We start from the raw sequence: 23,441 nt of genomic DNA on the forward strand, positions 1-23,441 counted from the left end.
TGGTCAGCCCTTGCAGACGGGGTCGGTACCGGGATCCCGGTGGGTCCGTACCGGACTGTGCGGGCGCTGCCCGGGAGCCCCCTAGCGGGGGCGGGCGGACGGGCACGGACCCGAACGGGACTTTAAAGCGCACCCGGTGCCGCCCTCCCCCGGTGCCATCCCCCGGTGCCGCCATCCCCCGGTGCCGCCATCCCCCGGTGCCGCCATCCCCCGGTGCTGCCCCCGCCCCGACAGGGACTCCTCCCACCGGCCCCGGTGCTCCCCCAGCCGCAGCCCCCGGAAACTTCCAGCCCCAGCCCCGCATCCCAACCGCGGGGGCTCCTCTGAAACACTGGAGCAAAACCAGTGGAAGACCGAGAGAGAGCAACAACACTTTAATAAATTAGCAAAATAAACAGCACATATATATATATATATATTTATATTCCATTGCTGCATCTGCATGGATCACAGGAGTTAAACCAATGTTGATTCCCAAGTCCCACGGTAACAGTGATCCAGAGGCCTCAGTTCAGGTGCCCCCAAGGCAACACTCAGCCTTGTGGTACTTAAAAACCTAAAACCACTGAGAAATAAAACAGCTTTTTCGTAAGCCTGAGACACAGCTCCCGAGGGGCAAAGTGAATTACTGGGTGATTTCACCTGGCTGGCTCCAGGCAGAAGTGATTAAAAAGATACTGATCCAATTTTTTCCCTCTTAAGAAATAAAAGTGTTCCTCCACCCTACAGGGAGGAGGAGGAAGGAGCAGATCTATTGCATGGGAGGATTATCAGTTTAACAATAAACCAGATTGATTTGTAGGGTTCACGTCTCTGATTGTTGCGATGGCCAAGGGTGGAACTGGTGGAGTATTTAGGTCACACATCAGCTGATTGTGAGCAGGGCCAGCCCCCAGCCCGGGGGTCCCTCAGTCCTCATCCCGGACGTACTCTCCAGCCTCCCAGCGCTGGGCCATGGCGCTCTTGTGGCGAAACACTCGGGTGCTTTCCACCACCTGCAGAGACCAGAACGTGCAGGATCTTTATAAAGATGAGACTTTCATAATGATCTGGTTTGCAGAGCTGCCCCCACTGCCAGCTCCTCAACCCCCTCTGCCTGACTCAGTGACCACCCAAGTGACCATCCTGCCCACCCCCCTGTCCACCCCACAAGCCTCCAGGAGTGAGGGGAGCTGGGGTGGGAGGTGTCAGGGCAGTTCGAGCAGAGTCCCCGTGTTCATGAAGGGCTTTACCTCTGTGTTGACCTTGTCAACCGGTTCAATGCCTGCGTACTGTTGAAAGAGGAAAACATGATTAGATAATGGCAGCCTGGCAGGGGAGGCGGCCAGATCTGGCTCCCAGCAGGGGCAGGAGAGTCAAGGGAAGGCAGCACATACAGCCAAGCCCTGCCTGGGGTTGGGGGAACAGTCCAGGCCAGGATCCCCCACAGGAGGAAGCTGCTGCTCCTCTCTAGTCCCACCCAGTACTGGCAACTCTGAACAGCAGGCGCTGCCTGGGGGGCTCTCATGGCCCCTTGATGGTCCCACCAAGCTGAGCAGCTGGATCTCCAGCTCCAGGTGGGAGTCTGGAACAGCCACCTCCAGCCCCAGAGCCACCAGTCTTCCCCTGGGCTCAAGCCCCACAACCACTTGGCGCAAGCAGGGTGCGCATGTTCACCTTTCCATCCTCCTTCACCCTCCTCCTCCGCTCCTCGAAGGGGCTGGAACGTGACGAGTCAGGGGTGAGGGTCTCTGCACTGCCCTGGGAGGAACTGGTCACTCTCAGCGGGGTGAAGGATGAGATCAGCCCCAGGACCCCCGTCTGGTGTGAGGCAGGAGAAGAGGCAGGAGACCCGGACACAGAGTAGTTGCCACTGGCACCTGAGGCAGCTTTGAGAGAAAGAGCATTTGGGAGGTGAGGGACCTCAGTTCCACTCCCAGTTGGTGGAGACCCACGGGAGTATCAGGCCTCTGCTCCAAACCTGCCTCTGTGGCAGGTCCAGCAGGTTTGGTCATAGCCAGGACCCCATGCCTGGGCCCCAGCCAGGGACTGCAGGAACAAGGGGTTAAATGCATTAGCTGGGCCATTCCGGGCCCTTCCAGCCCTGTTTGCTGCTGTAATGTGACACAAACTCGAGACCTGAGCAGCTCTGGAATCCTGCAGATCCTTCCCCTCCTTAGCAGCAGTTCTGCTGACTCCAGCGTGCTGCTATCAAGTTCTCCCAGGACACCTTGCTACCAGCACACAGGAGTCCTTACAGGCACCCGCTGAATCACTTCCCTGCCATTCTGTCCCTCTGCCCCCTTACCAGAGCTGTGCCGAGAGCGGGAGCCCTCCTGGTGAACACCATCGCTGTAGGCGCTCATCAGCCGCCGCCGCTGCTGCTGGAGCTCCTCTTCCCTCTGCAAGTCACTCCGGATCTCCTCCTCGATCATCGCCGATGTCTGGGGCTTCCATGTCCGCAGCCGGTACTGCTCCTCCCGGCCGTCCTCCCTCCGCAGCGGGCTCTGCGTCCCCATGTCCTCCACGAAGGACACCTTGGGCTTCCAGAAGGAGAGGGACAAATATTCTCTGGGCAGGACAGCAGTGTTGGTGGGGCTCTGGGTGGAGCTGGGAAGCTTTCCTCCCCAGGAATCCTCGCTCCCCCATTTGCTGGCGCTGGCGGAAGCGTGCTGGGACACCAAGGGCTGCTCCCGGCTCCTATCGCTGGCGGCAAAGCGCGGCTGGGACAGCTGGAAGTGGGCGATGCTCACTGAGTAGCTGGGAAGGCTTCTCGAAGCCCTGGTGTCTTCTGCAGGGCTGGGACTTGAGGGCTGCTCTGCTGCAAACTCTTTAACCCAGCTCCTCCTCTCCTCTGCCCGTTTCAGGGGAGGGGGCTTCTGTGGGGGTGCTTCCTCCTGCTCGAACACCCTCCTGCGCTCCTCCAGCTCCTGCTGCGTCCCCTTGTCATACGCCCCCAGCAGCCTCCCCTGCCTTTTCAGATCCTCCTCACGCTTCGTTTCCTGTTCAATTTCCCTCTGGACGTAAAGGGAAGCGCGGCCTCTGTCCTTCCCTTTCCTGCCTGGGCCAGGAGATGTGTGAATGTTGAGGACAGGCTTGGTCTGGATCTCCACCAGCTCGCTGCTGGAGGTCAGCCGCTGGATTCCCCTTTCCTTCCAGAGGTTCTCCTCCCTTTCCATCGCCATGCGGATCTCCCGCTCGATGGGTGTCTCGTTGCTGACCTTTGTCTCCTTGCTGCCACTGAAGGTCTCGTTGGAGGTGCTTCCATCGCTGGCATAGCCCGCGGTGGCTTCGTTATACATCTCACCCAAGCCAGAGTCCAGGTCTTCTCTGGACCATGTTTTGGTCAGGACAGATATCTTCCCAACGGGATGAGACCTTTCTGTGTGAGCCTTTCCAGGAGCATAAACCTCCTCCTCCTCAGGTGTCTTGTGTGAGGACACACCATAAACCTGGTAAACGCTCTTGTCTGTCCTGCTCTGGCCTGATGCACCAGCACTGCTGTGGCCTCTTGTAGCCTTCGTGGCTATCTCAGGGCTGTACCACTCTTCCCTGGAGACTTTTGTCACTGACTCTGGCCTTGGGGACATGGCCTGCTGCCCTGGGCTGAAAAATGAGCCCGGGTTGGTCTTCTCCAGCATCAGGAACTGCTGCCGAGCCGCAGAGAAGTTGATCTGCTCTGTGTCAATATTCTCCGGGTCAACAGGTGTTGCAGCCCTGCCTGGGGATGGTTTGTCAAAGCAGATAGCAAAGCTGGTGGGGACACTGCCTGTGTGCCTGCCTTCACCTTGGCTGCTCACACCAGTGCTGATGGAGCTCAGCTCATCCACAGAGCTCCACCTCTCCGCAATGGTGGAGCTCTTCTTCATCACCTGGCTCCGGATGATCTCTTTCCTCTCATCTTCGAGCTCCCTGGCTTTCTCAGGTGAGATGTTGGGTGGAGGGACCCTGTACAGGTCTTCCTCCTCATCATCATAGAGCTTCGAGGGTTTCCTCTCGCCCTTGTAAGCTCGGAGGTCATACAGGCTTCCCGATCTCACCACCTCTAGTTTGGACTCCCTGTCCGGGGACGGGGTCCAGACATCTCTTCCACCCTCCAGGAAATAGGAGGGTGACTGGGACCTCCTCTTCCAGTTGTAGCCATTTTCCACCCTCTGGGTGCTGTGCTGAGTGGAGCCAAACACATCATCGTCACTGTTGGCCCTCAGGTCTGCCAGAGAGTCGTGCCTGTGCGAGGTCTGTGGGAGCTGGAACACAAGGTGCCTGGTGACTCTGTCCATCTCCTAGGAAGAGTCACCCCTGTGCCAAGCTTATCGCAGACAGGAGCCACTGCTCAGCTTCGAGGTCACCCTCAGAGTCCCAGTTCAGCAGAGGCCAAGGGTCTGGACCTGGATGGCCCTGCAAGCAGGAGGGGAGAACTGCCATTAGAAAGGAGCAGAGGTTGAGATGCAGCCCCTCTCCCAGCCTGCAATCGCTGTCCTCAGTGTCTGACAGAAATAGTCACACCAGCCTGCACTGCGTGGGGCAGGAGCAGCCAGAGCACAGAGCACCATTCCCAGTGGGAACTGCCACAGAGCCCAGAAATCCGCCCCACCTCTGTTCCCCAGCCTGGCTGGGTTCTGAGGGAGCACAGCCAAACCTGCCCCAGGCAGTCAGTGCTGCCTGCAGCGCCAAAGGCAGCAAGCTCCTGGTGACAGCACATCCAGCTGGGTACAGCTCTGGGCACAGACAGCCCAGTCCTCTCCACGTGCACAGGGCAGGGAGGGATCTCCAGTCCCGGGTAGCAGTGGCAGGGAGAGGCGGTGCCAGCACCTGGGTCACCCCTGCCTGGAATATCTTCTTGTGCCATTTACGGAAAGGGGCCTCCAAATAGCCCAGCTCTAGAAACCGTGGGGTCATAAAAATGGTTTCATGGCTCATAAAACGAGGGGACTTTAACCCCCCCTGGCACACAGGGCAGGAGAGAATGGCCCCAAGCTCGGGGTCAATCCTCCAGTGCTAGCTGGGGCAGAGCTGGCTGGAACAGCAGGTGCCAGACAGGGAGGGGCAGCACAGGTGGGTCCCCCATGAGACAGCAGCTGCCACCCCATCGCAGATGCCATCCCTGGCTCCAGAACTGGTGACACACCTGTCACCTGCACGCAAGCTGGGTGTGCTTGGAGCCAGCACCACGTCCTATGCCACTATGTGCCGAGGTTTAGCCATGGCTTTGCCATCACCTGTCACTGCTCCTGGCTGGGCTCCTGTGAGCCCGAGCAGGTCAGGGTGTGTCACTGCTGGGCACGGCTCCCGGGCACTCACAGCCTCCTGGGAATATGCAGCAAAATTGGAGCAAGGCCACAGTGATAGCAGGGGCAGCCCAGAGCCTGGAGGCCACGGTACTGGCAAGCAGAGCTCAGGATCAGGCTCGCCCAGGTGGAGGCAGGTGCTCAGTGTTCCCTGCATCCAGAGCATCCTGGTTCATCCCCAGGATGTGCACGTGCTTCCTTCCTGCAGCGATTCTGGTGACCGAGCTTCCCCTGCTCACCTCCAGACCTCCCGGGAAGCACCATCCTCCCACAAAGCAAAAGCAAGCCGGGCTGAACCCCAACCAGGAGCTTTTTTAACCTTTCCTGAGGCAGGAACACGTGGGTCTCATTTGCTGGGACATCCTGGCCAGCCTCGGGCGATGCCTCACTGCTGGAATTGCTGCCCAGCCCTGTGCCCAGCCCTGGTGGCTCAGCCTCTCCGCCTGAAGCTGTACCCGGCTCAATTTACCTACTAATTCCCCTGCTGTGATTCACTCTTGCTCTTTTACTGCTCCCAAAGACCTGGATAATGAAAACCACCTGCCCACGCCTCTTACCATGTTTGGGGGGGAAGAAGTCCTGGCTCAAAGGGGACCCCCTCACCCGGGAGTGCTGGCGGCCGGCACAGGAGGGGAGCAGGGCCAGAGAGACCAGCTGAGCTGTTATCAGCACTCCCGGCCAGCTCCACGAAAGCGGAACGGCCCCTCCCAGAGCTGCACCCAAAACATTCTGCCTCCCTCAGCTCCGTCTGGTGCTGTCGGGGCTCGGGGGTCCTGGGCTGCCCCCGGCCCAGCCACGCACCGTGGGAGGTGCTGGGCAGAGCAGGTGACACTGCCACCAGACTGGCCTGGGACCCCCATCATAAGGAGACATCTGGGCACTTTCCAGGGTCCCCCCATCTTGGGGGTTCTGCATGGAGCTCCAGAGCTGCAGTGCAGCCACCCTGTGCCCACCCTGAGCCAAGGGCTGCCCCCAGACTGGCTGATGCACGCAAACATCCCAGCACGTGTCCAGTGTCCCTCTGTGCCCACCCCAGACAGTGCCAGCCCTCACTGCACACCCTCACTGCCACCATCCCTGCGTGGGCACCGGTCCCTCCACGGCCAGGGGGACACAGCGTCCCCCCAGTGCCTGGTGCTGCCCTCGCCCCCGACCACGCTGCACTTACTGTCCAGGGTGCATTCAGGGCAGGGGTCCCCATGCCCCGGGGAGGCCACACGGGACACCCAGCTGAGCTGTGCGTGCTGGGGCGTGGCTGGGGTGGCAGCCCTGGGGTGTGGGGGGTGCGGGAGGGTGGCTGCGAGGTGCTGATAAGCTCAGCACCAGGGAGTTGTGAGGAATTCCAAGAACCACGTTGGGCTCAGTGCTCTCTCCCCAAATTCCTGTGCTGCCATCACCCTGCTGCTGCTGGTCCCATGCCCAGGGGGCTGCCCTTGGCCCTGACCTGTGGGACTCACTGATGCCCCGATGCACCAGTGTGCCAACACACCCATGTGCCAATGCACCAATGTGCCCACGCCTCAATACACCGGCACGGTGGTGTGGCCATGCAGCCACAGACCTTGCTCCAGGCACTTTCTGCCCCTCCATGAACGCAGCTACAGCACTGAGGAGCCCTGAAGCTTCAGTGAGAGCCTGGATGTCCGGCTGTCCCCCCACCCTGTTAGCCCCAGAGGAGGGGCAGGGCAGAGGAGCCCTGAGCAAATGTGCCAGGAGCAGCCTGGGCTCTCCTGTCACACCACGGGGCCTCCCTGCTGATAACCCTGTGTTTGCACAGGCGGGTGCCCTCGCTGCCACAGCAGCCCTGGCACTGCTGGTCCCAGCTCCTCACAGCAGGCCAGCTCCCTCCTTCCCTGGGGACACACAACCCAGAGCCTGGTCTGGATACCTCTGGCACCTGCCAGGATAAAGGCAGGACTGTGGCACAGTGTCCTTGGTGCCCTTGGTGCTGGATCTGGCTGGATCCCAGTGGAGTGGGTGACATTCCCAGTGCCCAGAACTGCCCTCCCTCCTGGCACAGGGTGTCACAGCCAAGTGGGCAATGCTGTGCCAGGACACTCAGCCCTGCCCTGCGCCAGCAGCTGAGGTGGGACATCCCTGTCCTCATCCTCTGCCCCCACTGAAGCCCACTCCACCCAGGAAGCCCCTCCCAGCCCCTCTGCTGCCCGAGCACGGCACTGGTGTCAGACAGACCCCGGCTCACCCCAGCTGAGGGTCCCACTTACCCCTGTGAGCCCCCTGTTCCCTGAACAGCCTCTGTTCCCGCTCAGGGCTGGCACTGGCTGGCCTGGGGACGCCGGCGTGCTGTGGCTGCCAGGCTATTCTGCGTTTCCGGGCAGGTGAGCGGAGCCTGTTTTACCGTGGGACTGAGCCAAAGTCCACAGGTGATGCCAAGGAGCCAGGAGCACTCCACGCCCGCCCCAGGGCGTGTGCTGGCACCTGGGCTGGCACTGGGAAGGGTTGAGGCCCCACTGCCCCTCTTCCAAGAGAGAGCCCTGGGATCCTGGCCCTGGGCAGAAGCAGGATCTGCACCAGCCTGGGGATGGATGGAGACCCATGGCCACGTGGTGATGGGACCTGGGGCAGCCAGGAGACTGGGCTGCCATGTCCCCTGTACCTGGGCAGCATCACCTCTCATCCCTCTCCTCCCAGCATCCTGGGCCCCCCCATCCTCTGCCCACACAACGAGGGAACAGCAGAGGCCATCCCTACCATCCCCATCCCAAACTTCCATCCCCATCCTCCCAGGATCCCCAGCCCAGCCCCCTCCCACCCACCGGTGGCTCCAGGCTGGTTGTTCACACAGTTTATTTGCTCAGTTCGGGTGTTTTACAAACAACGGGGTGGGGAGGGATGGGCAAGGGAAGGGAATTCAAACGGCTTCGGCACAAGTGAAAAGCTCGGGGGCACGGGAAGTGCACTTCAGCAGAGCCGGGCAGGACACAGGGGGGCTGTGGGATGGGATGGGGACGATGCCGGGTCCACCCCCCCCTCCTCTCACACCCCAGCCCCGGCCCGGGGGCCTGGTCCTGCTCCCCACCGCCCCAGAGGCCGGATTGGGCTCAGGGTCAAAGCCAACCGAGGGGCAGGGGGTGCCGAGGGTGGGAGGGAGCCCCAGCTTGGGGCTGGGGGAATTGCAGGGCCCAGGGTGGGATGGGGTGAGTGGTGTTGGCCCCTGATGTGGGGTGGCAAGAGGTGACATTTCCCCCAGGACTATGGGGCAGATGCCCTGTGGCACCCAGCCCGTGCCCTGCTCTGCAGCAATGGGGCTCCAGCAATGCCCAACAGTGCATGGGGCAGGAGAGGCCCCCCCTTCCCCTGGCAGTGCCCTCCCAAAGCCCCCCTTCCCCAGCCTCTGCCTCTCCCAGACGCTGTGGGTGCCCGGCTGGGGGGCTCAGGACAGGGATGGCACCATGAGCCCCCTCAGCCCTGCAATGACTCTACTGGGGGGAAAACTGCAGCCTGGGTGGTAACTGGGGGACAACTGGGATGTCATGGGGACAGGGGGGTGTCACTGCTCACACAAGGGGAATGTGGGGGAAGGAAGGGCCAATCCATGGGGGAGCTGAGCCCCATCCCTGGCTGCTCGACCACCGGTGTCCTAGTGGGCTGGGCAGCGTGGATGCTGCTCCACAGGTGCTTTGGGGGATCCCTGGGGACTTGCCCAGCCTCACAGAAGAAGGAACCCTCTCACACTCAGGATCCCTCACTAGTGGCTGCACCCTGCCCAAAGCTCCTGGACAATATCTGAGCACTGCCAGCCTGGGTGCTGCAGCTCAGGGGCAGCTGATGTGGGCGCTGGGGACCAAAAACCACAGGGCCCCCCCGCCTGCCCCAGCTGGTCTCAGTGGGGAGAAAACGCTGGTGCTGGTGGTGAAATCCCCACTGAAGGGCTGGGGTGCAAGGTGGGGCCACAGGGAGGGTGCCCTCTGTGGGACACCAGACCCCAGTGGGTCTGGCAGCTCCCAGTGCCAGTACTGGGACAGACTGGGCTGCCCCACTCCCCTGGGGGACCAATGCTGTGGCCAGGGACCCCAGAATGTGGCTCTGCAAAGCTGCTGCTGCTGGGTGGCAGAGGCAGGAAGGGGACAGGGTGCTGGGCCGCACTCCTGCTGCCACGAGGAAACATGGGACCCCCACCCCATTCCTGTCCAACAAGGCTGGGCCCCCCCAAGTTCCCCTTCCCTCGCTGGCAGTGCCCCAGGAGGACACGAGCGCTGGCCACAGCACAGTTCAGCCCCCTTGGCTGGCAGAGCCCAGTGGCACCAGCCAGCAGCCGAGACAGAGGAATGGCTGTCACTGCCAGCACCAGAGTGAGGGGCTCCAACATGTGGAGCTCAGCCCAGGAGGAGCAGAGCAGGCCTGGGGACAGGCTGGGTTGACCCTAGCCATTACCACAGCCGAGTATCAGGGAGGGAGAGGACACTGCCCTCGGTGCCCTTCCCTTGCCTGGACACACTCTGCCCTTGAGGGCTTGGGGAGCCCACGACCGCAGGGATGAGGACATGAAATGGAGCAGAGATGTCCATGGGCAGCCAGCAGGGAACAGACCCAGGCCTTTCCCTGCTGGAGAAGTAGATGATGGAGGCACAGAGGGAGGGGCTGGCACAGGGCTGGGTCCGATGCCCGCTGTGGGCTGGGCCAAGAGTGGGTCCCGCTGGTGGCAGCTCCTGGGGAGTCATCTACGGACACAGTGTCGTCCTCCGATCCCCTGCCCGGCGGCTCCATCCTCCGGCGGCGGGTGGGACGATGTCGGTGACAGAGGGAAAGGCCCCGGTGCCGGTGGCAGGTGGGGATGAGGCCGGGCTGTGGTGGGGTGGGTGCACTGTGGGGCGAGGGGGGTCACTAATAAATACCACAGGCAGCGCTGGTGGGGGGACAGCACAGGGCTGGCATCGGGCAGATGGGGCGAGCGTTGCCACGGCCGCCGCTCGCTGCTGCTGCCCGCTGCGGCCCCATTGGCACCATGTTGGATCTCCCCGGTTCTGCAGAAAGAGGGTCTGTGTCCGGTGGGGGGGAAGCCCGGAGTGCCGGGCCTGGCGAGCAGGGGCCGGGGTGGAGGGGGCTCGGCGGGGGCTCACATCACCGTGCAGCACTTGCAGCGCTGCTTCTTCACATCTGTCTCCTGCTCGGCCTCCTTGGCGTCTGTGGCGTTGGCACCCGGCTTCTGCCCGCCCGCACCCTCCTCGCCCAGCGGCTGGGCAGCCGCCGGCTCCAGCGCGGTGCCGTTGGGCGGTGTGTGGTCCTTGTGTGCCGGCTCCGGCTTGCTCTCGGCATCCTCAATCACCACCAGCTCTGCCTTGATGGTGCCCTCCAGCCCCAGCACCTTCTTGGTCTCGTTCTCATCCTCCACGTTCTGGTAGCCCATGAAGATCATGGTGACGGGTTGCTCCTGGCTGGGCTCTGTCCCCTCGCCCGGTGGCACCTTGGCTTGCAGACCTGTGATCTCCCGCCGTGGTGTTGGCTTCTGGCTGCCCGGGGCGCTGCCACCCCCTTTGCCAGCCTTGGCTGGGGTCTGGCGCCCGGCAGCTTCGCTCAGGGTGGCCTCGTCCGCCTTGTGCAGGAGCTCATCGACCTCGGAGGAGCTGAGGGGGTGAGCCCCGTTCTGCAGGGCCCCATCCTCAGCACTCACCGCATGCACCACTGTGGGAACAAGAGGAGGGAGGATGAGGAGGGCTCGGGATGGGGGCACAAAATGACCTGGGACAGCTGCTGCCCCAGCTCCTGTGTGGTCAGGGAGCAGCCCCTTCCCCTCTCCAAAAGTCGTACCACTGAAGCTGGGACTCCCACAGCATCCCAACCCTCCCCTCAGCAGAGCTGCTGCCAGACCCTCTCTCATCACCTGGCTCCTACCCAACAGCAGCCAGGGAGACCGAAATAAAAGCCCAATGGCAGGAGGTGTTTCCGAAGCCTCAGGCTCAGCGAGCCTGCGGGAGCCACGGCTGTTTGCCAGGCCACCGACAGCCGGCCAAGCTGCCCATGGCGGGATGGCGTCTGCTGGCGCCTGGCTTGGCTGGGGCTGACGTGACACTGTGCACTGGGTCACCACTGCCACCACTGAGACACCAGTGATACTCAGCAGTTGCTGTCCCACTGCATTCCCACCACCTCCTGCCACATCCACCAGGACCACTGCACCTGGTGGCCCCATGCCCGGCAGAGATGAGGCTCTCCCACCCCAGCACGCTGTGCCAGCTCCTCGTGGCACTCTCGAGGCAGAGATGGCATCGTGGCCAGAGCAGCCAAAGGGTTGTTGCGTTTTCCACCTGACCTGGGGCACGATGTGATGGTCAGTGCAATTGCCTCAGTGGGCAGCCAGTGAGAGAGGGGCAGTGGCCAGCCTGGCAGGGCCAACACGGCCATGGCCACACAGAGGGGGTTGAATGGGAGCACTGCTGCACTGCCTTTTCCTTGAAGAGGCGGTCGGTGCACTCAGCCACCACAGTTCCCAGTAAGACACCTCAATTCCACGGCTGGTCCTTGCCACCATGATGGTCCTTTGGGTTTCATGAGGCTCTCTGGAGCAGGGTCCCAGATGTTCCCAAAAGCAGGAGCTGCAAACAGGGACCAGTCCCTAGTGCTGCTTTTGTACCACACCCATGAGCCATGCTCCCCGCTGCCAGCCTGTGGGACAGGCTGACGTGGTGCTAGTGCACATTCCCTGCCCACGAGACAGGCTCCTGAGTCTTGGACACAACAGATCCTCTTCTCTTCTCTCCAGCAGTGCAGGTTCATGATGCACAAACCAGGGCTGGCCCATCTGGACCATCCACACCGTGCTGCCACGACGATCCTGTGATCCACTGGACTGGGGCTGGTGAGGGATTGCCCTCACAGAGCTGGTAAATCTGCCAGGAGCAGCCCCTGCACTTCCTCACCGTGCTGGGTGCCCGCTGGGATGTTTGGGTGGCTGCTCCCTCATCCCCTGCCCTCGGCTCCTGCCACCGGCCAGCAGCGTGGGCTGGCCCGTACCTTTCAGCTCATCCTCGTACACTTTGACCCCCTGCAGACAGTGGTTCTGGGGGAGCATGGTGGTGCTGGACAGGACCTTGGTCTCCCCAGTCACTCTGTCCTTCTCCACTGTGATCTCCACCGAATACATGGCTGGGACACAAAGAGGACAGCGCGTGTTACGGTGGCCCTGGCCCTCCCCGTCCCTTGCTCTGCGGCTGGCGGAGAGACGATGCGTGGCAGTAGCACTGCGGTGCTCAGCAGAGCTCAGCAGGGTTCAGTGGTGCTCAGCAGAGCTCAGCAGGGTTCAGTGGTGCTCAGCAGGGCTCAGCAGGGCTCAGTGGTGCTCAGCAGGGCTCAGCAGGGCTCAGCTGTGTTAGCAAGGCGGCAGCGAGGAGCGGTGAATGGCAGAGGCGGGTGTGACATCCCTGGCACATCTCTCCTAACCAGGACCCGTGGGACCGTGTCCATCCTGGTGCTGCTGGCATCACCTTACCTCCATGGCTGCTGTGGTTCTTGGGCTGAGCCACATCCATCTGTCCAGCCAGTGAGCAGTGCTGGCCGTGGGGCCTGGGCTGGCAGCCAGGTTCATGTTCAAGGAGGTGCAACCCCCACCGAGGGTGCTGGCACTGGGACAGCCCCTCTGCCCCCACGGGATGGGTGATTCTTGGCATCTCTCCTGCCAGTCCCTGCCAGCAGTGCGGTCCCCTCAGCCCTGTGCATGGTGCTTAGCTCCGAGGATCTCAAGACAGGCTCTGCCCCGTGATGGTGCCATGGTCTGGTCTGAGGCACTGCCCCAAACCAGAGCAAACCCTTCCAGCAGCAGAGGTGGCTGCAGCCCCCCAGCTCAGGCAGCCTGTGTGCCCCGTAGCTCCCTGTGGCTGGCACTCTGCTGCCTCGCCCCTACGCAGAGAAGCCGCAAACAGAGCAGGAAGGATGAAACTGGAGCACAGACATGGAACAGGGCTGAGGTGGAGGGGCCTTGAGCCACGAACCAGCCGTGGGGTGGAAGCAAAACCAAACCCTGTGATTGCAATGACGGATGTTCTCTGCCCTGGGCTTGGAAAGGCATCGAGCGGCACGGCGGGGAGCGGCTGCGGTGGCAGCGAGCCGAGGGCGGTGCGGAGGGGAGGGGGAAGCAGCCTGGAAGGAGCGCTCCTCCCAGGGCACCTACCCGCCTTCATCATGTCACTGCCTTCCACTGCCTTCATGGGGCTGCTGGAGACCCTCTTGTCGGCTGGAGATGGAGAGATGAGCGCCTGAGCCCAAACAATCGCCTGGCGTGCCCGTGGGTCAGGCCCAGGGAGGGCAGTGTGTCCCCCCGTGGCTGGCACCTGGGACGGGCTCCCCCGCCGCAGGGTGCCACTGCCCGGGAGGGGACATGGGGACAGGGCTCTTGTCTGGCTCTCCCCACCCATCCGGCCCCAGCCTCAGGGCAGCAGGAGGGGATGGTTGGCGCTGAACCACGGCTGAGGGGAATCAGGATTCACCTACCCTTAACTGTGCCCAGGGGACTCTGCAAAACAGAAGGGAGAGGTTATAGGAGCTTCTGGGACCCAACACAGACCCACTGCCTGCACACCCACCACCCACATACCCACTCATCCCCACCAGGGCCAGGGACCCCGACCCCATTGCTGGCAGCCATGCCCACGGCCAGCAGCCGTGCCCACCTTCTGCGCGTTGGGGACAGCCTCAGCCTTCTCCTCCTTGGCTGCTGCCTCTGCCAGGTTCTCCTTGGTGGAAGCCACTGAGCTGCTGTTCTCCAGCGTCTCCAGCTCCTTCTCCAGCCTGCAGGGAGAGTCAGGGCTGAGAGGCTGAAGGAAGTGGGGGACAGGTAACTGTGGGGCAGGCAGCCACAGCAGACCTGTGAACACAGGCCAGCAACACGGTGCAGGGGAGAGGGGAGACACAAATTGTCCCCTGGGCTCACAAGGTGCAGGGACAGAGAGGCTCTGGCATGGCTGCCAGTGTCTCTTTTCAGGGGAAAAGTCAGTGGGTTCAGCACCAAGTGGATACCAGAGACCCCACCATGGGCACTGGGCAGGGGGACCGGCCCCTGCACACTTGTGATCCCTCACTTGGTGGCCAGAGCAAGGCTGCTCCATCCTCATTCTGCTCCTACACGCGTCCCTCGAAACCTAGCTGAGCTTTCCACGAGGGCAACCTCCTGCTCTGAGCCAGCAGCCTGGCAGCACAGCCCCACTGGGATGTAGCAGAGGTCCGAGGAGTCCCCGTGGATTGCTGGAGCTGCCCCCGGCAGAGCTCCCCCGGGCTCCTCGCACGGCGCCGGCGAGGAATGCACCGCGCCATTAGCCGGACACAAAGGCCCCTTCGTGCCTGACCCCTCTCTGCACCGATGCTCGGTAATTAGCGGCACCACCGTGACTGATTGCATTCCTGCTGCGCTGCCGGGACACCTCCGAGCCGGGGCTCCGAGCCCCCGCCTGCGGCTGCCCAGGGACAAGGGGGCTGGGCAGGGGCTGAGCCATCTCCTTTCTCAACCTCCCACCCCTTTTCCACAGGGCTGGGCCAGCACGATGAGGACAGAAATCTGTGGGAGCCAGCACCCTGCCATCAAGGGTGCAGGGCACCGAGCAGCCCCCCGGGAATCCCAGCCCGAGGACCCCCCACCCTGTGGCTCCCACTGATACACGATGCAGATGCAGAGCACAGCTGGGGATGCTCAGAGGGGCTGCAGGGCTGGGCAGGCTCTGGGTCTGGCTGCAGGCAGGAGCCCAGCCAGGGTTCAGGGTGAGCCCCAGCAGCACCGCGGGGGCACCTCCTCTCCCAGTAGCTCCAAGCTCAGTGTACCCTGCCTTGTGCCTAGCCACAGGATCCAGCTGAATCTCAGCACCCGCCTGCCCAGGGGTCTCTGGAGGGACGTGGGTGCTCTCTAACTGCACCCAACATCTAGCCCCACACTAGCCCCGTTACCTCTGGATGGTTTCCTCCAGCTCCTTGGTCTTCACCTCATCCTCCTGCATCTGTTTCTTCATGGCCTCTTCCTCCTCGGAGGCAGACGCTGGGGCCCCCTCGAGGAGCCATCTCTCCCGCAGAGCCTTGGACTGGGGAGCAGAAGGGGGTCACGGTCCTGCCCTCCCCAGCCGGGGGCTCCGCGGCGCAGAGGCAATCTGGGGGTCCCGGGGGATCCTCACCTTGAGATGCTGCAGCTGCCGCCTGTCATCCTCGAGCTGCCGCCTTTTGTTCTCGATCTCCGTCTGACGCTTCCGCTTCTCCTGGAGGGACGGGAGCGGCGGAGCCGGGGTCGGCGCGGGGAGGGGGTGGGAGCCGGGCATCGCCGGCCAGGGAGGAGCGGGGCCAAGGCACTGCCCTCGGGGACAGGGGTTTGCGGGACCAGCTTTGGGAACACCCCACGGCAAGCCTGGTATCGCGTCCCTGCCCTCTGGGACTAACTGAGGCATTGAGGGTGTAGCGAAATTGGGGCAGAGCCTGGGCTCTGTTCACCATCTCAAAATGTCACCTTCCCCTCGGCAGGCCCCACTGAGCGAGCTGCCAGCGCGGGGGGAAACAGCCCCCGCGGCCTCTACCTCGTCCCCCCCTCCCCGCCACCCGTCCTGGGGCTGCTCCAGATCATTTCAGCAGAGTCAGACCCAGCCCGGACGCGTCACCCGGCGCTTTCTCCTCTGGTCCAGAACAATTTGCCCTTTGTGCAGCAGAGATCGGCTGTTTGCCGGCTGGGCTGGGCTGGGCAGGGTAGTGGGGCTGCCGTGGGGCAGCAGTGGGTTCTACCAGCCCCGTGCCCTGTTCTGCGCTGGGAGGGGTTGCCCAGCGGGGCCCCCAACTGCTCACTAATTAATGTAATTACTAGTGCCCATGGCGGGCATGGCTAGAGAGCACCATCCTCAGCCCTTCCTGGGGAAGAGAGAGGGAATCATCACTCATTTCCCTCACTCGGGACTCGTCAAGGCACTGCTTCGTTAATTAAACCTCCCAGCTGCCTGTTGCTTGCTCTGTCCCTGTTTCAACCGTGCAGCCAAGCACTGCTCTGACACCCCGGGAAGACCCCTCACAGGGCACACACTGGCATGGGCCATTCTGAGTCCTTGTTCAGCTGCTGGACACCCCTGGTCTGTGGCTGAGCTCCTGCACCAGCTCTCCTGCACCTGCACCCTCCTCCCCACTGGTGTCTGCCCCATGTGCCACAGTTGATGACTTGGGGACGTGGGGACATGGGGACACTGGCTTGAGCAGGGACTCACCGCGATGGCCTGCAGCCTCTCCTGCTGAAGGGTGCTGGCCTCCACGACCCTGCAGAGAGCAGAGAGCAGCTGTCAGGAGTGACACCAGGGGCAGGTGACTGGGACAGCGTGCAAACAGCAAACCAGACACTGTGGTACACGGACAAAGGCTGAGCCCGTCTCTTCTACTGGCTGTTTCTTCTTCACTGCCCTGGAGCCAAGCACCCCTCAGTGGCTCCTCCAGGCGCCCCTTGGCTCCTGTCCTGCCCAAATCCCCTGGCACAGGCACCTTGCCCAGCACCTGGAGGACTCATCTCATGTGGACCCACTCCTGCCGTGGCGCAGATGGAAACCGTGACCACGGAGGGGCTGGAGCAGCTTTGGCTGCCCCTGTGTTCCAATCTGGCTCACGCTTTCCATTCCAAGCCCGTTTCTTGGCTGCTGACACCTTTCCCGGACAGCGACCTTTCCAGGCTGCGCACACAGGCACACGCACTCACATGTGCACAGACGCACAGACAGACACAATGACACCCTCTGACACACAGATGACAACAGACTCTGCTCCTGATGACATCTGTGTTTGGGCCCAGCACCTGTCTCTGCAGCACGGGCTGCCACAGCCGTGCCGGGGATGTTGCTGGTGGCAGCTGCCTCTCTGGCCTGGCACAGCTCTCCCAGGTGCGCTGGAGTGCTGCAAGGAGGGGTTACCCCCATCCCCACAGCCACCTGCCCACGTACCCGCCTTTCTGTGTCCCCTGTGTGTGACCAGGCCAGTCCAACCAGCAGCACAGCCCCCAGGGCCCGGCAAGAGCCCCCACGCCACGGAGCACCAGGTGCAGGTTCAGTGCCGGGAGCCACAGAGGGGCTGGGGTGGCTGGCGGGGCCGGCTGGGACCAGGATGCTCCAGCCCACGGGAGCCGCTGGCTGCTCGCCAGACGGTGCTAACGAAGTGCTGAGCTGTGGCAGTAATTAGGGTGGGAGGCACTGAGGTATTGTCAGGCGATGGATCATCTTCCCTTGCTTCCTAGAGCAAGGGACACAGAGGTGGACTCTGTGCTCCCAGGAAGGGAGTTTGTCGAAGATGGTTTTACATACTCGGCTTGCTGAGCCCCACACATGACACCCTGGGCTCTCACATGCCAGCCATGAATGTGCCCTCACACAGGCTCCCCACAGGCTTTCCCACAACTCAAACGGGCTCTGCAGGGAGAGAGGAGCCCCTGCCCTCGCCTGCTCCATCCTCGAAGCCAGCAATTAACTGGGAACTGCTCAGAGCCGCCGTCCTCCCCTCACCCCACACCCTGGGGATCCCTGCGATGCACAAAATCCAGGCCAGGAAAACAAACGGGGAAGGTGTCGCTTTTGTGGTGGTTATTTTCGTGCTGTTTGCAGCGACGCTGTGGCTGTTTCACCAGCGCAGGCGCACGGCACCACTCTCACACCCGCGTGTCCTGTGTGTCCCGTGTGTCCCTCACCAGCCCCACACATCCAGGGCTGCCCATCATCATGGGTTCCCTCCTGGTCTGGGGCCAGAGGTCCCCTCAGTCCAGCCCTTGGCACCCCACGCTCACAGGGCGTTGAACTGGGCCCTGTTTCTCTCCTGGATCTTGCCCTGTCTGATGGATCCAAACTTTTACAGCATTCCTGAAACATTCTGTTCTGCTTTTCCTCCCTCCTCCATCTACTTTATTTTCCATTATTTGCTACAGTCTCCACATTCCCAGGTCAGACGCCAGGAATCTTCCTGGCCCAGGGAGAGAGGCAAAACAGGCTGGATGCCCCACGCTGCAATCTCTCAGCTTGCTTAGAACCTGCCCTGGGGGCTCTGATCCATCCAGGGGGCTCAGCAGGGACCACCCTGGCACCCCCAATCCCTGCTGAGGTGGAGGCAGGAGGTGGCACGCTACCCAAAGCCCCATCCTGCCTGCCATGACCTGTCTCTGGGGTCGGAGTGATGGGGCCCCGCTGCTGCCGGCCCGTGTGACTGATGAAGGCGGTTCCCTGGCAATGGTTCCCTGGCAACAGTGCCATGGCAACGGCGCTATGGCAACGGGCGAGTGCCAGGGGGATGTGGGGGGATACAGAGAGACCACGGAGACCCCCAGGGCCGGGACACCCTCCCCAGGGCTGCACCTCAGCAGCCAAAGCTGTGGCATCGCTGGGACCTCCTTGGGGGATCTGGTGCTCCCCATCCATCCTGGGTGCCAGGAAGGGCAGGGAGGTGATCCCGGGGCCAGCGAGCTCCTCAGGAACCACCAGCCCAGACAAGGAGCAGGGAGAAGGAGCAGAGACATGGGGGATGACGCCGTGGGAGCTCCCAGCAGCAGTCCCCAGGCCCAAGGCTGGACCCACACACACGTGTGAGCACACGCACGCCCGTGCACGCGCCCGTGCTCTCCCTTGGCTCTCCAGCTCTTTCCAGCCCTGCTGATGCTGCCGTTTCCCACCATCACAAGGGAAGCCCGTGACCTTTTGTCTCCTCCCGCCTGACATGAAACAATAATGTTTATTTGCCTTCCTCTGTTTTTTCCCATTAGCTCATCCAAATGTGTGAAGAGCCGTTTCAAGCTGCTCTTCTGGTCCCCTGACCTCCCCTCCCTCCCCACCCACTCAGCTCCAAGCTGGGGGAACCAGGAGAGCGCCCTGCATGGGCACCACCCCTGTACAGGCACAGGGTCTGTGCTAAAGGCAGCAATCGAGGGATCGGCACTGATTTCCAGCACCATTCCCATGCCAGGAGCCGGCCCCTTGGCCGGAGTGACGCGGCCGTGGGGAGGCTGCAAAGCTCTGTCACAAAGCCATTAACAGCGGGGCCGGCATCGAACGCCCCCGATGGCAGGCGCGGGAGGGAAGGGAAGGGAGGGGAGGGGGCTGCAGCCGCCCCGGGGCCGCCATGCATCGACCATGAAGGCAAATGCATCAGCAGCAGCGGCTCGGGCAAGGATGGGCAGAAACTCGCGTGCCCGGCACAGGGTCGGGACCCTGTTTAGGTCCTGGTGCAGGGGTGCTCCTCCTGCCCTGCCCCACAGTGTGGCTGCCTCCTCCCGCTGCTGCTGCATCACCCCAGTGCGCATCCCACTCCTTCCAGCTGCCTTCCCCGCGCTCCCACTGCCTGCGCAGCCCCAGCCATCGCCGCTGCCCGGGGAGGGGACAGGGACAGAGGGAGGCGGGGGGAGGAGATGGCAGCCCCAGGCTCCCGAAAACGCAGATGCATTAGAGCAAGCAGAGCTGCCTGATTGATTCTCCGGGCTGAGACGTGGGCTGGGAGTGCCAGGAGAAAATGGATCCCATGAATATTTGATGAACGGAGGCTTGGGGAGGGAGTTTGATTGGAAAATTACAGATCTTTCAAACAATGGTTCAAGTGCCCTCCAAACCCTTGGGTTTCCAGCTCCCTTCCAGTTAGAGGAGCAAGGCTCCACCAGGAAACTCCCCCCACAATTCATGAATGAGAGTGGAGCTGGCCTCTCCCCACCCCCAGAAGTACTGGCTGGCCAGGACAGGCAATCCTGGCTCTGGCCAGGACAGGCAATCCTGGCTCTGGCCAGGACAGGCAATCCTGGCTCTGGCCAGGATGTGGCACCTGTCTCCTGTCACCAGCCAGGATGTGGCACCTGTCTCCTGTCACCAGCCATCCCTGGGTTCCTGTTCTTGTGTGACAGTGTGGCTTTCCCACAGCAATGCCATGAGCACACAGGCACACAGGATGTTCCAGGAATGTGGATCCAGGCACAGGCACCCCTGGGAGCCCTGACCCCCAAGGGGAGCTCAGTCCTCGGCGCCAAGCCCAGGGGCTGGGCCCAACCCACGTCCAGCCATGCTCCATCAGGAAACACCTGTCTGGGAAAGGATCCACCCGGCTCCTCTCCCTCCTTCAGGCTCATCCTTGCCCCTGACAGTGGCTCCTGTCTGGGACCTGGGGGCTGTTTGTCTCCAGATGGAGTGAAGAGACTCAGGAATCTGGGCTGTGCCTCCAGTCCCAGTCCTGGTGCCTCTGCTCAGCCCTGTCCCAGGGCACAGCAGCTCCTCAGCTTTCCTGCTGGAGCCCCAGCTCAGCTCCCAGCACAGCTACAGCACATGAACCCCCACCCCCCTGGGGAAAGGGGCTGTTTCTGGCCAGGAAGAAGGAATGTCAACACCAGCAACTTCCCAGGAAACCTGCTCCAGTTCCTCCCAGCAAGGCAGAGAGGCCCTGTCATGCAGCTGAGCTTTGGACCCCATGATCTGCCAGCCCCAAGCAGGGCTGGGTGCTGTTGTGGGGTCATCTGTGGTGGAGTTTTATGGCCTCCTCTGGGAGAGCTGGGAAGGGTGACAGTGCTGCTCCTCCAGCTCACATAGGGACAGGACAGACCTGACCCCTTCTGGTTCCTTGCATGTGACCAGGAGGCAGCAGGGTCTGGCTTGGGTTTCACTTCTCCCTGGGTGCCAGCAGAGAGCAAGGTCTTGAGTCCCTTCCCAAAGGACTCATGGGTTATTCCTCGGGCAGAAATCTCCCTCCTTCCCTTGGTGCAACTGTCAGCTTCAGATCAGGGTTGAGAAGTGAGGGCTAGGAGAGTCTTTGCTCCAAGGAGACCCTCAAAGCCAAGGGGAGAGCAGCAACTGAGACAAACGACCAGAGCAGCCAGATGTGAGATGCAGGATCTCCAGCTGCTCACGAGTACTGACAGCAGTGGGAGCAGAGGGCACAAGAGCAGCTCCACTGGGACCAGCACAGCCTTTACCAGAGTTGGAAAGTTTCTGCCAAACCTCCCAGGGCACCAGTGGATTGTGGCAGCCAGGACCCTCCTCCAGCTACTGCCCGTGCCAAGGCAAAGCAGGAGCCAGGGCAAAGGCAGCAGTGCCTGCCCCAACACCCCTTGGCTGCCACAGAGCCAGGCCAACAGCAGGGCAGCACCTCTCCTTGTCCCCAGCTGCCCTGGGGCCCTCCTAATCCTCCAGCCCCACGGCCATGCTCTGGAGCTGAGTGGCTGGAGGGGTTGTGTTGTTTTGCTTTGTGGCTGTGCCCCCCACCCAGGGTCATTCGTGGAGTTTCTCTCCAAAGAAAGAGACATTGGCAGGTCCAGTGTATGGAGCACCCTTTGGTGCACTTTGGCCCTTGCTGGGAGGTTTGGTCCAGAGCAGGGTGAATGGCAGGATGTGGAGCCCAGGGAACCACCATCCTGTCCAGCACCATCCCCCACCTCAGCCCCAGCCCTAGACACCTCTGCCCAGGGGGAGCCCCAGTCCAGCCCAGCAGCTCCTCACCCCCTCCCCAGGGCACGGCACACCCCTCGGCTCTGCCCTTCCCCTGGCTGCTGCCTTTTGGCAAATCACGCACATTTTCCTCCCCAAAGAGGCTCTTTCCTGCAGGCACTGTGGCGCCGTGGAGCTGCCCAAAACTCTGGCCCTGCCTCTGGCCCATCCAGCAGCCGGGGGAGCCACTCTGCCTCCAGTCCTGCAGCTGCTGCACCCCAGTCTCCAAAACATCCCTGCTGGTGCCCCCAGCTCAATTCCAGCTCCAAATCAACCAGAGCCCACCCTGGCCCCAGGACACCCCCACCCCTCCCCAGTGCCCCGTGGCCTCTTGGGGCTCCCAGGTGGGAGACAGGCAGTGGTGAGAGGGACCTGTTGAGCACCCGCTGTCTCAGTAGCCGGTGGTAAGTGGATCAGTGCAAGGTGAGGTGCCCACGAGGAACACAGGGTGGCTGACCCCGAGCTGTCTGGGTGCCCTAGGAACATTCAGTGCCAAACCCAGGCAGTTGCTGGGGTGTTCACCATGGTGGGGACCAGAGCCATGGGAGGGAAGGAAAGGCGTGGGTGAGACACGGCCAGTGCTGGCTTCCAGCACCTCGAGCAGCCCCCCAGCCCTGCACCCTCCTGGCACCAGCTGCTGGTCCCTAAAGGGGCAAAACCAGCACACGGGTAGGACAGCCCGTGGCCACAAGCCCCTGGTGGCCACAAGCCCCTGGTGGCCTCTGCCTGTTCCGTCCTTCCCCCACCCGCCCGGCTCCAAGCTCCCAGCGACCGGTCAGGGCCCCACCGCAGCACACAAAGGATGAGGCCGGGGTCGGAGAGTGTCCGTCTGTCCGGACTTCTCCGGTGGGACCCGATTCATGAGGATCCCCTGGCCACAGCCGGTTCTCTGGGCAGGGGCTGGGGGTGCAGTGCAGGGAGGGGTCCGCAGCTCTTTCCACCCACTCACCCCACCACACGCAGCAGCAACAACAGGTTCAAAACACAAAAATAAACGCCCTCCCCACCCCCCGCTTCCTGCACCGCTGCCAGCCCCGGCACCCCCCGCACCCTCTGCACCCCCCGCACCCACACCGGGGCCTCTGCCGCTGCCCCCCGAGCCGACCCTCCAGCACCCCACGGCGGGGCAGGGACCGGGGAGGGGCCGCACCTGCTGAGCGGCGCCGGGGGAAAGGAGGCCCCGGAATCGGGGTCCCGAGCCCCAGAACCGAGGGAATGGGAGCCCTCAGTATTGGGGTTCTGAACTCCAGTATCTGGCGGGATGTGAGCCCCCAGTTTTGGGGTCACAAGCCCAGGAACTGGGGGGAGGTGAGCCCCACCCCCGGTTTTGGGGTCCCGAGCCTCTGCTTAGGGGGATACAAACCTCTAGGATTGGAGTCCTGAATCCCCAGAATCAGGGGGATGCGAGCCTCTGTTTTTGGGGTGCTGAGTGCCCAGGAGCAGGGGGATCTGAGACCCCAGGTTCGGACTCCCCAGCCCCGGCATCGGGGGTGTACGAGCCCCCAGTACGAGCTCCGTGAGGCGGCCGAGCGAGCTTCTCGCAGCTCCGGTGCGGGGGTCCCGAACCCCGGCCCCCGCTCCCCGCTCCCCCCCTCCCCGGTACTGCGGTCTCAGCCGGCGGGGCCCGGAGGGGCCGCGGCCCGGTACCGGGGTCCCGGCGCGGCTCCGGTACTCACTCCATGGTCCCGGCGGCGGCTCCGGCGGGGGCGGGGGACGGCGGAGCGGGGCCGGCGGCCGCCGGCGTCCCGGCGCTCAGGGCCCGGCGGGCGGCGGCATCCCCGGCGGG

At 62.9% G+C, this 23,441-nt stretch overlaps 2 protein-coding genes across 5 annotated transcripts; both read right to left on the reverse strand.

The window, feature by feature from the left end:
• Positions 1–365: 365 nt before the first annotated feature.
• LOC117008342 (mitotic spindle positioning) lies at positions 366–6,522 on the reverse strand. 2 transcript variants are annotated; one of them, XM_033082119.1, is made up of 5 exons: positions 6,436–6,522; positions 2,288–4,377; positions 1,657–1,868; positions 1,233–1,271; positions 366–995 (listed from the first exon to the last, which is right to left on the reverse strand). In XM_033082119.1, exons 2-5 carry the CDS (start codon positions 4,257–4,259, stop codon positions 909–911), a joined length of 2,310 nt encoding a protein of 769 aa, XP_032938010.1. In that variant the 5' UTR covers positions 4,260–4,377; positions 6,436–6,522; the 3' UTR covers positions 366–908. The 2 variants fall into 2 exon arrangements, with proteins under 2 accessions (XP_032938010.1, XP_032938009.1); XM_033082118.1 differs by lacking the exon at positions 6,436–6,522 and adding an exon at positions 5,825–5,922.
• Positions 6,523–8,058: 1,536 nt separating this feature from the next.
• Positions 8,059–23,359, reverse strand: PALM (paralemmin). 3 transcript variants are annotated; one of them, XM_033082121.1, is made up of 9 exons: positions 23,332–23,359; positions 16,442–16,490; positions 15,377–15,457; positions 15,156–15,286; positions 13,892–14,009; positions 13,713–13,734; positions 13,393–13,455; positions 12,240–12,371; positions 8,059–10,910 (listed from the first exon to the last, which is right to left on the reverse strand). In XM_033082121.1, exons 1-9 carry the CDS (start codon positions 23,334–23,336, stop codon positions 10,345–10,347), a joined length of 1,167 nt encoding a protein of 388 aa, XP_032938012.1. In that variant the 5' UTR covers positions 23,337–23,359; the 3' UTR covers positions 8,059–10,344. The 3 variants fall into 3 exon arrangements, with proteins under 3 accessions (XP_032938012.1, XP_032938013.1, XP_032938014.1); XM_033082122.1 differs by lacking the exon at positions 12,240–12,371; XM_033082123.1 differs by lacking the exons at positions 12,240–12,371; positions 13,393–13,455.
• Between the last annotated feature and the right edge of the window lie 82 nt (positions 23,360–23,441).

Source organism: Catharus ustulatus, chromosome 29 (genome assembly GCF_009819885.2).
Source record: "Catharus ustulatus isolate bCatUst1 chromosome 29, bCatUst1.pri.v2, whole genome shotgun sequence".
NCBI lineage: Eukaryota > Metazoa > Chordata > Aves > Passeriformes > Turdidae > Catharus > Catharus ustulatus.